Source organism: Dendrobates tinctorius, unplaced genomic scaffold, assembly GCF_039654945.1.
Source record: "Dendrobates tinctorius isolate UK_male_01 unplaced genomic scaffold, ASM3965494v1 ptg000184l, whole genome shotgun sequence".
Taxonomy (NCBI): Eukaryota; Metazoa; Chordata; class Amphibia; order Anura; family Dendrobatidae; genus Dendrobates; species Dendrobates tinctorius.
This window is the reverse complement of record NW_027361851.1, coordinates 260,318-274,377: the sequence shown is the minus strand read 5'-3', so window position 1 is coordinate 274,377 and position 14,060 is coordinate 260,318. Positions and strand designations below refer to the sequence as shown.

General features: G+C 43.8%; 1 protein-coding gene across 3 annotated transcripts in view; it reads left to right on the top strand.

Moving 5' to 3' along the window:
* SAMD8 (sterile alpha motif domain containing 8) overlaps positions 1-14,060 on the top strand; it is a 158,883-nt gene that overhangs the window by 119,767 nt on the left and 25,056 nt on the right. For 2 of the 3 annotated variants that reach the window (XM_073552053.1, XM_073552054.1), the window contains exons 3-4: positions 2,879-2,974; positions 13,499-13,616. In XM_073552053.1, coding sequence (XP_073408154.1) covers positions 2,879-2,974; positions 13,499-13,616 — 214 coding nt within the window. The remainder of the gene's footprint in view (positions 1-2,878; positions 2,975-13,498; positions 13,617-14,060) is intronic. The other variant, XM_073552055.1, reaches the window with a different exon arrangement.

Below are 14,060 nucleotides of genomic sequence, written 5' to 3'. Positions count from 1 at the left end.
CAATTTCTTTTTTTGTTAGGAAGTTTTAAGGGTTAAAAGTTGACCAGCGATTTCTTGTTTTTCCAACAAAATTTGCACAATCAATTTTTTAAGGACCACCTCACATTTGAAGTGGCTTTGAGGGGCCTATATGACAGAGAAAATACCCAAAAAACTTCACCCCTCATGGTGCTCAAAACCACATTCAAGAAGTTTATTAACCCTTCAGGTGCTTCATAGGAATATTTGGAATGTGGAAAAAATGAACATTTTACTTCACAAAAAATTTACTTTAGACCCAATTTTTTTTATTTTTACCAAGCTAATAGGAAAAATATTGACTCCAAAATTTGTTGTGCAATTTCTTTTGAATATGCTGATACCCCATATGTGGGGGAATACTACTGTGTGGGAGCGCGCCAGGGCTCAGAAGGGAAGTAAGTGTCATTTGACGTTTTGAATGCAAAATTTGCTGGAATAATTAGTGGACGCAATGTTGCGTTTGGAGAGCCCCCAATGTGTTTAAACAGTGGAAACTCCACCCTTCAAGGATTTTATCCAGGGGTATACTGAGCATTTTGAAACCACAGGTATGACACCAGAATTTGATAACTTTAAGTTGTCATATTGAATATGTCATCATTACTGTTGAGCACAAGTGCTCGGTACTACAGTTTGTATTGGGTTCTCCTGTATGCACCAAATATCGCTGGTGCTCAAGTCCCTGCCCCACATGTTTCACGTCTGACAACCAAACTAAAACACGTGAGGGATCCGCGATACTCCATGTATATCGAGCAGTGAGCACTTGCACTCAACTCTAACCGTCATTTTGTTTTGTTTTGTTTTCTTTAACTCTTAACACAACCCTAAGCCCAACTGCAAAGAATGAAAAAATAAAAAATGTTTTTTATCATTTGATTTATTTATTTTTTTTTTTAATTTTGATCACTGTGATGGGTTCTATCGCTGATGGGTTGGCATGACAACCCGGGGTCTGCAAAAGACCCCTGTGGTTGTCATCGCCGAACTGCTATGAGCGCCGCCCAGTAATGAGGAAAAAAATCAAAACTTCAGAATTGCCTTTGTTTGCTGCAACATTGCTTTAAAATGCAATAACGGGCGATCAAAACATCGTATCTGCACCAAAATGGTATAAATAAAAATGTCAGCGCAGCGCGCAAATAAGCCCTCAGCCAAGCCCCAGATCACAATAAATGTTGACGCCAGGAGTCTCGGAAAATGGCGACTTTTTTTTCTTTTTTGACAAACTTTGGATTGTTTTTTCACCACTTAAGTAAAAAAGAACCTGGACATGTTTGGTGTCTATGAACTCGTAATGACATGGAGAATCATAATGGCAGGTCAGTTTTAGCATTTAGTGAGCATGGTAAAAAGCAACACAGAAAAACATTTGTGGAATTGCACTTTTTTGCAATTTCACCGCATTTAGAATTTTTTTCCCGTTTTCCAGTACACCATGTGGTAAAATCAATTGTGCCGTTCAAAAATACAACTTGTCCCACAAAAAACAAGCCCTCACATAGCCATATTGATGGAAAAATAACAAAGTTATGGCTCTGGGAGAAATGGGAGCAAAAAAAAACCGCGGAAATGGAAATAACCCTGGTCCTTAAGTGGTTAAACAACCACAAGACTGATTTAATCACCCAGGTATTATTTTAATCAGTATAACGGTGCTAACGTGATGCTGACTGTAGGTTACTGTGCACAATTCTACTGACAAGTTCCCTTTAACTGCTCAGGTTATCGTTATTGCATCTAAATCATTGTTATTTTAGTATGTATACACCGTTAATTACTTGTATACATTTATTTATTTGTGCGTTTTATCTTGCTCTTGTTGGGATTTTATTACCTGGGATATTAGTCATAATTAATTTCTCTTGTACACCTGGTGAGGTGTGTATATGTATGTGCATTTGTGTACGTGTGTGTGTGTATATGTACTGTAATATATATTGCATCCTTCCTCTGTGGCTCAATAGAGTTATGTTTATATTTATTATTTATTTGGTTGTGCATTCTCATTTACTGTGCAGCTTTTCTCATTTTCTCTCAGTATTGCCAGTAAAAAAATATTTTTTCTGTTGCCCACCATACTATGATTCATCAAAGCTAAAGTTTAAATACACCTTTGTGTAGAAAAGAAAAGGCTTGCTCACAGGATGTTTTAGACTTTTTTTGTGTGTGTGCGTTAATAAAGAGGAAAAAGAAAACAAAGCGATATATTACTGTCCTAGCAACATGAACAAAACCTCTTAAATCAAAGCATCGAAAAATTTACGTAAAGAGTTCATATTTTACAGAGCATTTTCCCTGTCAAAACTCTATTTTAGTGCTGAAAAATCTGCTGCAAATACTCAACATAGATTGTATAGGGTCCAGTTTATGCAGCTGCCATATACTTTATGTAGTAATTGATTTTTTTTCTTGATCAGACCTCAGATACTTGTAATGACATCACTTAGGCTATGTGCACATGCTGCGGATTCACCAGTGGATTTTTCCGTGCGGATCCGCAGGTAAAACCTCAGGTAAATTGACCTGCGGTTTTTCCTGCGGATTGGCCAGCGGTTTCCCCCTGCGGTTTGACACCTGGACAATGGAATAGGTGGCAAACCGCAGCGGAATCTGCAGAAAGAATTGACATGTCAATTCTTTCTGCGGATTTAAAACTGCAGCTTTTCCGCAGTGAAAAAACCGCAGCATGTGCACAGCGGATTGTAAATCCCATAGAATTACGTGGTACTGTACACAGTCTACAGAACTGCTGCGGATCCGCAGAGGCCAAATCCGCTGCGGATCCGCAGCAGAATCCGCAGCGTGTGCACATACCCTTACATTTATGTAGCTAATGTTTCCTCTTTCTATGCAGTGTCCCTCGAATACCATGGGCTTTTGCAATGACGGAGATGTGTGGAGTGGTACTTTGTTACATTTGGCTGCTCGTTTTGCTCCTCCACAGGCACAGGTAATAAATTGGGATTTTGATGTGTGTTTCATTATATGTAAGCTTTAGTACGTCCAGATAAGTGTTGATTGCCTTCTAAACGGGCTGCAGAACCTTCTAGGTTGTAAGAAATTTCTATTTCTTTTCTGCTTTTCTGTTGGTTTAAATTGTACTGCAAATCTCAGTGATTCCATCTGTAGGGCTACAAGTGCTCTTGAGGAGTGTTTCTAAATCTTGTCAGTCCAAGTATCTCTTAACCCCTTAAGGACCAGAGGTATTTTTGGTTTTGCATTTTTGTTTTTTGCTCCCCTTCTTCCCAGAGCCATAACTTTATTTTTTGGTCAAAATGGCCATGTGAGGGCTTGTTTTTTGCGGGACGAGCTGTACTTTTGAATGACACTATTGGTTTTACCATGTCGTGTACTCTACTTGGGCGGGTCCGTTAAGTGATTGGCGAGCGTCTAAAGACCTGATTCCCCCACCGATCTGCAACCAATTAAAGTTAAAGAAAACATAGAACGCTAGCTCGCAAAATAAAGTTAATGTTCCAGTGTGCATGGAATTCCGTCCTGACCTGTCTGAGAGATGACACAAAAGTGAACAAAAGTTTGCAACTTTTTATTATATCCTATTTTGCAATATTCCAATCAGAGTTTATTGTGGAGAAAAAAACAAGTTTTAAGCGCAATTTCATGCTTTGTCTAAGCTTGCTCATAAAAGCTTGCCAGAAGTTCTGTATACTTTAGAGAACAAATTCCAGATTGTCAGAATCAAATGTAAATGGAAAGGGTTAAAAACGCGCAAGTAAAAACAATAAAAATCTATGAAATACATGAGTAGGTTTGTGTGTATATATGTGTGTGTGTGTGTGTGTGTGTGTGTGTGTGTATATGAATGTGTGTGTGTATATATATATATATATATATATATATATATATATATATATATATATATATATATATATATATATATATATATATATATTACATACACACAAAGTACACTATTATTAATTATAAAAATACTTATTAATAATGCAACGTGTTTTCCAGGGATTTGGAGTATATATAAAATGGACAGACTCCTACGATATATTATAAATTGGTTGGGGCCGAACCTCCTGTTGCAGTGGGGAAGCAGATTAAGGACAGAAGAGACCCATGACCTGCAGGGAGGTGCCGTGGTGAGTCCAGAGAGTATAAGGAGGTTTATGCGGGAAGAGAGAGGGTCTTCTCGCCAGAGGGCTTAGTGAGTAAAGTCCTGTGCCACGTTGCAAGCAGTGAAAGGACACGTGCCAGAGATAAGGGCTGGGGGCAGTAAGGACCCAGGGAGCGTCGTCGAACACGCAGGTCAGAGTACGCCAAGTGGGAGTTTGTTGGGAAAAGCTCTCGGCTGCAGAGCACAGATCCAGGACGGCTGCATGAGAGACTTAATGGTATCTGTGGACGCGCAAAGCACAGCATGTGCCAGGTAGAGCATTGCAGCGCGACCGTCTGGGTGTTGGCTGGCACACAGAGGAGCGCATGCTGAACAGAGCAGCCATTCAGGTGACTGCAGCTGCTCAGAGAGACACGTGCCACATGGAAGCTTGCAGAGAGCTTTACTCTTTTTCTCCGCAGTTAAATGGACTAGGGGCACAGCGGGCAAAACCGGTGACCACCTGCTGCCGCAAAAAGCAAGACCGTGTGTTGGGCGGGGAAGCCTGAACACGCAGTGTCGGACTCCGCCTGCATTACTGCATTACATCCTTCATCAGACCGCCAGTGACTAAAGGACTGTGGAGTCATGATAAGTTGCATTTGATAGCAAGACTGTTGTGTGGTATCACAATTACACTGTTTTCACTTGCTTTTCCCCCTTCCTGTTATATTCCCTGTTATCTCCCTGCGAGTAGTGTATTACTGTAAATCAGGGTTCCCCAACTCCAGTCCTCAAGGCCCACCAACAGATCATGTTTTCAGGATTTTCAGGATTTCCTTAGTATTGTTCAGGTGATAATTGCATCACCTGTGCAACACAAAGGAAATCCTGAAAACATGACCTGTTGGTGGGCCTTGAGGACTGGAGTTGGGGAACCCTGCTGTAAGTTATACCGCAATCTTGTTAACCCCTTCTCAGTGCCACTGGATCCGCTTAACCTGCTTGCATTTGGCGTAGTCGGCAGAAGCTGCAGACCATTCCAGTATGAGTACCCCCAGGTTCAGCTGTTGAGGGCGATGCTTAGTAACCTCCCAAAGTTCAACGTTGGGGGCGATGCTTAGTAACCTCCCAAAGTTCAAAGGGAGCAATATGATGTGGTGGGAATGGACTGAAAGGGTTAAGAGCATGCTGTGGAGGCACCCCATGGCCCCTGCGCTGCAGGAAGAGATGGCGTTAATGTCCCTAGACGGTGAGTCTCAGTATTCTGTTATGTTTCGCCCTCCACATGAGCGGCATACGCTGGGTAAGGTGGTGCAGATCCTGGAGGAGATGCATGGGGACCCCACTGATGTTGGAGAGCTGCGGATGCATTTGTTTGGCCACATTAAGCGAGAAGGGGAGACCGTGACGTAGTGTATTAATGCTTTACAGGCGGTGCATGCGCACATTGCTAAGATAGATGTGGGAACCCCTGATAGGATCTTGAGAGATCAGTTCGTGTTGGGTCTTGGGGACGTGCCGCTTAAGCAGGCTTTGTGAGAGCGCTTACGCACTAGCCCACGTATGACCTTAGAAGTGGGGGCCAAGGCGCCCATGCGAGTGCAGGAACAGTGGGTGGCGGCCCTATCAGGGATATTCCGGAGCCGCCAAGTACCTACCCCGAATGTGGCAGAGCCGAAGTGGTCCCGCGAATTATGGCAGGAAATGCGAGAAATTAGGGCAGAGATATGGAGCCTAAAGGAAGCCCTTGCTGCTACCTTAGAGTCCAATCCCATACCCCGGGGTAACTTACAGCAAGAGATAAGATAAATTAGTGGAGAGATATGGAGCGTAAGAAAAACTCCAACAGCAACTCTAGAATCTAATCCTATATCCTGGGAGGAACAACGATTACATTACACGGTTAACCCCTGCTCTGAGGCTCTGGGTTACTGCATCTGTTTAACCTGCTTACAGTACAATGATGGATTTGCTGTAAATGTTTTCATAAGAATTAGGGAACGTTATGAAATGTCCTATAAATGTCTGTTCTGTCCCTGATATCAGCTTTTAGTTGAGATGAATCTGTGCTGCCCTTTATGTACATGCTCAGTAGTGAGGCAGTGCTGTGGATTCAGAGAAATGTCCTATAAATGTCTGTTCTGTCCCTGATCTCGGCTTTTATTTGAGATGAATCTGTGCCTCACGTTATGTACATGCTCAGTAGTGATCAGTGCTGTGGAGTCAGGGAAATGTCCTATAAATGTCTGTTCTGTCCCTGATCTCGGCTCTTAGCTGAGATGAATCTGTGCTGCCCTTTATGTACATGCTCAGTAGTGAGGCAGTGCTGTGGAGTCAGGGAAATGTCCTATAAATGTCTGTTCTGTCCCTGATCTCTGCCTTTAGTTGAGATGAATCTGTGCTGCCCTTTATGTACATGCTCAGTAGTGATCAGTACTGTGGGGTCAGGAGTCAGGGAAATGTCCTATAAATGTCTGTTCTGTCCCTGATCTCTGCCTTTAGTTGAGATGAATCTGTGCTGCTCTTTATGTACATGCTCAGTAGTGAGGCAGTGCTGTGGAGTCAGGGAAATGTCCTATAAATGTCTACTCTGTTCCTGATCTCTGCTTTTAGTTGAGATGAATCTGTGCTGCCCTTTATGTACATGCTCAGTAGTGACCAGTACTGTGGAGTCAGGAAAATGTCCTATAAATGTCTGCTCTGTTCCTGATCTCGGCTTTTAGTTGAGATGAATCTGTGCTGCCCTTTATGTACATGCTCAGTAGTGATCAGTGCTGTGGAGTCAGGGAAATGTCCTATAAATGTCTACTCTGTTCCTGATCTCGGCTTTTAGTTGTGATTAATCTGTGCTGCCCTTTATGTACATGCTCAGTGGTGATCAGTGCTGTGGAGTCAGGGAAATGTCCTATAAATGTCTGCTCTGTTCCTGATCTCGGCTTTTAGTTGAGATGAATCTGTGCTGCCCTTTATGTACATGCTCAGTAGTGATCAGTGCTGTGGAGTCAGGGAAATGTCCTATAAATGTCTACTCTGTTCCTGATCTCGGCTTTTAGTTGTGATGAATCTGTGCTGCCCTTTATGTACATGCTCAGTAGTGATCAGTGCTGTGGAGTCAGGAAAATGTCCTATAAATGTCTACTCTGTTCCTGATCTCGGCTTTTAGTTGAGATGAATCTGTGCTGCCCTTTATGTACATGCTCAGTAGTGAGGCATTGCTGTGGAGTCAGGGAAATGTCCTATAAATGTCTGTTCTGTCCCTGATCTCGGCTTTTAGTTGAGATGAATCTGTGCTGCCCTTTATGCACATGCTCAGTAATGAGACAGTGCTGTGGAGTCAGGGAAATGTCCTATAAATGTCTGTTCTGTCCCTGATCTCGGCTCTTAGTTGAGATGAATCTGTGCTGCCCTTTATGTACATGCTCAGTAGTGAGGCAGTGCTGTGGAGTCAGGGAAATGTCCTATAAATGTCTGTTCTGTTCCTGATCTCGGCTTTTAGTTGAGATGAATCTGTGCTGCCCTTTATGTACATGCTCAGTAGTGAGGCAGTGCTGTGGGGTCAGGGAAATGTCCTATAAATGTCTGTTCTGTTCCTGATCTCGGCTTTTAGTTGAGATGAATCTGTGCTGCACTTCGTCTGAGACGGAGGTTTGGTTTAGGCTACTTTCACACTTCAGGTTTTCGGCGTCAGGCGCGATCCGGCGTCGTGCCGGAACGCCGGATCCGGCAAATGTTTAGTAAAACCGGATGTGACAGATCCGGTTTTCTGCCGGATCCGTCTTGTTCTTGACAGACAAAACCGGATCCGTCTCATCCGGTTCATCCGTTTTTCGACGGATTACGCCGGATCCGGTTTTTAAAATTGACCCTTGTGGCCTTCCGAACGGGATTGGCTACTGGAAAACTATATACAGTATAGAGTGTTCCTACAGCCCTTCTTTGACAGGTTGTCGAGGAGAAAGTGCAGGTTGGAGAGAAGAGCAAGTTACTGGCGAAGATGGATGTTGTGATTGGAAATATTTTGAAGAATTTGGCGGATTTTATAGCGGAGGCGAATCGTTTGAGGGTGATTGTTCTGGAGAAGGAGAGAGCGAGACAGCAGCGCATCAGGCATCGTAGACGACGTTTGTGGATCCACCCCATCACAGCCAAGAGAATGACGCGTGGGGTCTATTCTACACTCTGCATGGACCTTCGACGAAACCCGGATAAATTTTTTGGATATGTTCGGATGAAAATGGAGAATTTTGATTACTTGGTGGAGCGCATTGCACACCTCATAAGAAAAGCAGACACCTATTGCCGCTTCTCTGTTTCACCCGCAGAGCGTCTGATGGTGACTTTAAGGTAAGCCACATTTATTGGATGTGATCGCATCAGAGCACACTTTCACTGCAATCTTGTTGGTGGTAGTTTGTATCTCCAAGTGTTATAGCTGAGTTTTGGTATGTAATGCTGTGATTTTAAACTAATTGATTGTTTTTTAATTCCCCACAGATTTCTTGCAACTGGAGAATCCCTTTCGTCACTGCATTTCCAGTACAGACTCGGGATTTCCACCATATCAGGAATAGTGAAGTACACATGCCGTGCACTGTGGGACTCCTTAGCTGAAGAGTTTTTACCAGAGCCCACAACAGAGAGGTGGATTGAAATTGCTGACAAGTTTCAACAGATATGTCAGTTTCCCAACTGCTTGGGCGCTGTGGACGGGAAACATATCCGCATTGTAAAGCCATCGGGATCGGAATATTTCAATTACAAGAAATATTTTTCAATTGTCCTCATGGCCATCGCTGATGCGGAATACAAATTTATTGCTGTGGATATTGGGGCCTATGGCCGCTCCAATGACTCTCAAGTTTTCAAACTGTCTGCCAATGGGCGTAAACTGTATGGAAACACATTCCAGTTCCCACCACCTAGACCGCTGCCGCAAACATCTGGTCCACCTATGCCATTTGTCTGTGTAGGGGATGAAGTCTTCCAGCTGTCAGAACACCTTTTGAAACCGTACTCTAGCAGAGGATTGACAAGACCAAAACGCATTTTTAATTACCGCCTCACAAGAGCAAGAAGAATGGTTGAATGTACCTTTGGTATTCTGACAGCCAAATGGCGGGTCCTATTGACTGCGATCAACCTCAAGACAGAAACTGTTGACGAGGTGATCAAAGCTTGCGTGGTACTCCACAATTTTGTTATCTGCAAGGAACCCATTTCCATTGAGGACACCTCTGAAGAAACCACCTTGCAAGATTACCATGACATTACCACTAGAAGTTCTGTGACGGTTTCAGTAATGAGGGACAATTTTGCACTATACTTTATGTCACCTCAAGGCAGAGTACACTGGCAGGATGACAGAGTGTGAAAGATTTGTGCCCTAACCAAACTTGTGTACCCTCTGTACCAACTGTATATACCTTTGCCAACCAAAGTTGGCTATCTTGTCATGGTCTCTATTTTTAGCTTTAGGCCACAGGTGTGTACCTGGTTGTGTTTTATGCAAAGTATTTCACCTTTTAACAAAAGTTGTGTACATTGTTAGGAAATCACCAACAATAAACACTTTTTAGGTGAAATACTTTGCTTCAAACACAACCAGGAACACAACTGTGGCAAAAAGCTAAAATTTACCCACAGTTATATACCTGGTTTTGAATACCTTTTTACCTTTTAAATACCCTTTATTTAACCTTTTTTTTTTAAACATATTTCGCCGCAGAAAGAAATGACAGACAACCAGTGTAAACAATAATTTTAACTTTTATTTAAAATATTTTTTTGTTTGTAAACTGTTTTTAAAGTTAAAAAAACTTTTTTAATAAAGGTTTGAAAAAAACTGGGCATTTTTATTACAAAACACATCACAAATCTGTGTAGTGTGGGGTGGAAATACTGCTGGAGGGGCTGCGGGACACTTCGACAATGGGAGTGTGGAGAGAGGATTGGGATCGTGGTGGGGAAGGAACAGTTAGAGGTGATGGTGTGGAAAAAGCTACAGAATGGGTGGACATGTGGGAGGCAGAAGAGGTGGTGGGCGGTGGAGTGGAGGGTTGGGCAGGGACTGTAGGAGCAGATGATGTTGATGGAAAGTTGTATGGGGAAGGAGTTTGGTACGGGGAAGGAGTTTGATACGGGGCAGGTTGCTGGAAGTGGGGAGATGTCTGGTACTGGGGAGGTTGCTGGTACTGGGGAGGTTGCTGGTATGTAATAGGAGGGGGAGGATGGAAAGTGGCTGGAGGGGGTGCAGATGTAATAGGAGGGGGAGGATGGAAAGTGGCTGGAGGGGGTGCAGATGTAATAGGAGGGGGAGGATGGAAAGTGGCTGGAGGGGGTGCAGGTGGAGGAACTACAGTGGTGGGAGGTGGAGGTTGGGAGGTAACCTGCTGTAGAGCACCGTGGCACGAATGCATTACATGCATCTGCTGGGTAGGAGATAGTGTTGCCATGTGCTCCACAACAGACCTGAAAAAGGTGTGGTTTGGCGAAGATCTTGCTTCTGAATGCATGGTTTGCAGAAGTGTCTTCACCTCCAGAATGCTGGAGTTGATCTGCTGAAAGCCTGCGGAGATTTGCTCTGACAAGACTTTTAGACAGTTCTGGAAAGATGCATTCAGATGCAAGAACTCTGGCGCATAAGTCTTTTCCTGACCCCTCTGCCGCTGCCGCCCAGTACCCGCAGGTGTACTAGAGGTGGCAGGGGCAGAAGGGTGGGGTAAAGGGAAAGCGATCTCCTCACCAGCAGCTTCATGTAATGTAGGCGGCCACGATGCTCCTGTGCTGGTGGATGGGACAGATGGGTCGAATGTGTGGGAAGGCTGGGAAGGTGCAGATGTACCGGGGCGGTCGAAGTGTCCCTCGGTGCCGGTCTCCTCAGGGATCGCCTCAGAAGGGTCCAATCGTGCAGGCTCCCGAGTGCTGCTAACCGTGCTGTGGAATAAAGAGAAAAAAAAACAATTAAAATAGTGACATGGTATGGCCCTGGCTGAAAAAAAAAAGTTACATCTAAACATTTTTTTGTCACATGTGGTGTGTAATATTTACCTTCTGGTGAGCATTGTCTCCCGGAGGAACGACAGGGCTCGTGCGTACTTGTACTTGCTCCTGCGTCCTCCAGATCCACTCGGGGCCCGCATCTCTTTATTGAACTCCTTCTTGAAACGATCCCTCACAGACCGCCACCGCTTCACAATTCTCTCCCCTGAAACGAGAAAGGACAAAGTGGTTAGTATACAACATCAGTGTTTCCCAAACTCCAGTCCTCATGCTCCCCAGGGGTCATGTTTTCAGGATTTCCAAAGTAAATAGAAATCCTGAACACATGATCCGTGGGGACCACGAGGACTGGAGTTCGGGAAACACTGGTTTAAATCAAGCAACCGGTACTGTATATACTTACGCTCTTTAATCTGGGCCCGAGCTTCGAGGTCCTCCCAGCGGTCCACAAGGAGCGAACAGATTTCCTCCCAGAGTCGTCGGGTAACGATCAGGTCAGCGTGGCGGCGGTCAGCCATATTCCAGAGCGGCTCCCTTTCTCTGACGAGATCGATGAGGCGGTCCACATCAATCCCTCCATCCTCACCGTCAGAGTCGGGAGCACGCTGTGAAGGCTGTTAAAGAAAAAGACAAAAATAACATAATTAGCCTCCACAAAAGAAATGAAATAAAAAGTGCAAAAAAACAAAGCAAAAATATTTATACTTACACGCTGGTGACCGCCGCGTTGCTGTCGCCGACGACCCTGGGAGGCACTGCGAGGACCTCTTGGCCGAGCACCAGATTGGGAAGACTAGAGAAGAAAACAAAAAATGTTATGTCTTTGGATGTAGGCATTTGTTTGCTGTGTGTGGTCTGCAGAACATTGTTTTCTATGTGTTGTGTGTAGTGTGATGTTGTGTTTCTGCGTTTGATGTAAAAAACTTACCAATTGTGAGCCCACTCCAAGTGTCTGTCCACCCCTTCCTTCTTCTTCTGGGAGCTCCTCTTCATCTTGTGATTCCTGTTTTGAAATAAAAGGCAATGAATACACATATATTACAGAGATGATGGATTTTGGAAATAAAAACTTACCGTCAAACGCTGACGATGCGAGGGAGGGCTCCCAGAAGAAGATGTGCTGTCTTCCTCATGGCCAGACTCCATGGCTGTGGGTGGTGTTTCTGCTACTGCCATTGCTGCTGCTGCTGCATCTATTGGGCGGCTGTTGAATAAAGAGAAACAAAGGGCCAATGAATATCTTGATATTCCATAGCCCTAGTTTGGAGGAATGGGGGATTTGATAATTACCGTCTCTCATCTGCTGCTGGACTCCCCTCCCGTTGTTCAGCATGCTGCTCCATTTGGGGTGGTGCTGATGGTGCTGCTGCTGCAGATGTCTGCTGCCTTCTCCTGCTCCTGGTTCTTGGCTTGGGTGGCATGTTGGGTGTGGCTGAGGGTCCCACTGTCTTGCTTTTATATATGTCTTGTGGGGAGAGCTACTGAGCATGCTCAGACCAAAAAAACAGGATCCGGCCGCCGCCGGATCAGGCGCATTGCGGCGCTCATAGGCTTTCATTGTATGAAAAAGCCGGACACGCCGGATTCGGCATGTCCGGATTTTTCGCCGGAGACAAAAAACGTTACAGTAGCCGTTTTTTCCAGACGCCGGATCGCGTCACATTGCCGGATCCGGCGAAAATTGGATGAAACGCATGGCCATCCGGCTCGATCCGGCTCTAATGCAAGTCAATGGGGGGGAAACCGGATCCGGCATTGCATTTCGCCGGATCCGGTTTTAGTCAAAAGCGCCGGATCGCGCCTGACGCCGAAAACCTGATGTGTGAAAGAGGCCTAACAGTCTCCACAGCACTGGTGGTTTCTCTACGCTTGTCCAGACCATCAGGGAAACTATTTTGTTAAGATGTTTTTCACATCCCCTCCATGTTTAGACCTATTCTGTGTCAGAAGCTTGGATTGAGTAGACTTTATGCCACTCTTGTTTTACTGCCTCATTTTTAACCCTTCCCATGTTCAACATGTGATTTATAACACCATCTCGGATTTGTTCTCTATGGTATTAGAGTTTATGGGAAGATTTTTTGGTCAAGCTTAGACAAAACACTGAATTGCGCTCGAAACGCGTTGCATTTTTTTTAACAATATTTTTTGATATTGGGATATTTTAAAATAAGATATAATAATAAAAGTTAGAAATTTTTTATTTTTCTCAGAGCTGGAAACTAGGCAATTAAAGTTTGTCAAATATGAAAAAAAATCCACTGTTAATGTTTAGTTGCTCATTAAACTGCAAGTAATCTGAAAAATTATTCTTACTGTAACAATTTTTTTTGCACATAGAATTGAGAATAAGAAGAAAATACACAATAAACATGCATCTGACTGTTTTGTTTTCTTCTTTTCCAGGTCTATCCTTTTACGTCGACTTTGTAGCTTGATGGGAACAGTTTTTCTTTTGAGATGCGTAACCATGTTTGTTACCTCTTTGTCTGTTCCTGGTGAACATTTGCAGTGTTCAGGAAAGGTAAAATGCTTTTAAAATGGTATAGCGTTAATTATCCATAGATACAGTATGTGCCTTACTACTTTAATAGTACAGTGACATTTTTCCAAACTCTAATCCCACGTTCACCCTTCATTTCTGCAGTGCCTCTCTGTGGTTCTATCTGAATTCCACCTGAAAAACGGAATTCAGACGATCCACGAATGATCTCTGCTTGTGTCTTCTCTCTGACCATGTCCATTTGTTCAGTGCTCTAGGCTTCTGTGCCCATCTGGTCAAACTTTGAACTATAGAGAACTGTTCCACAGTCCATATAGAGATAATTGATTATATTTACAGTTTGCCAAAAGGCAAAAAAAAAAGCCTGAAGTTAAATGTTATTGCCATCTCCAAGAACCTATCCCAATATTTAGTAGGTGTGATAATATTAGCAAATGCCTACAATTAGTTATGTAGTATAGTTCT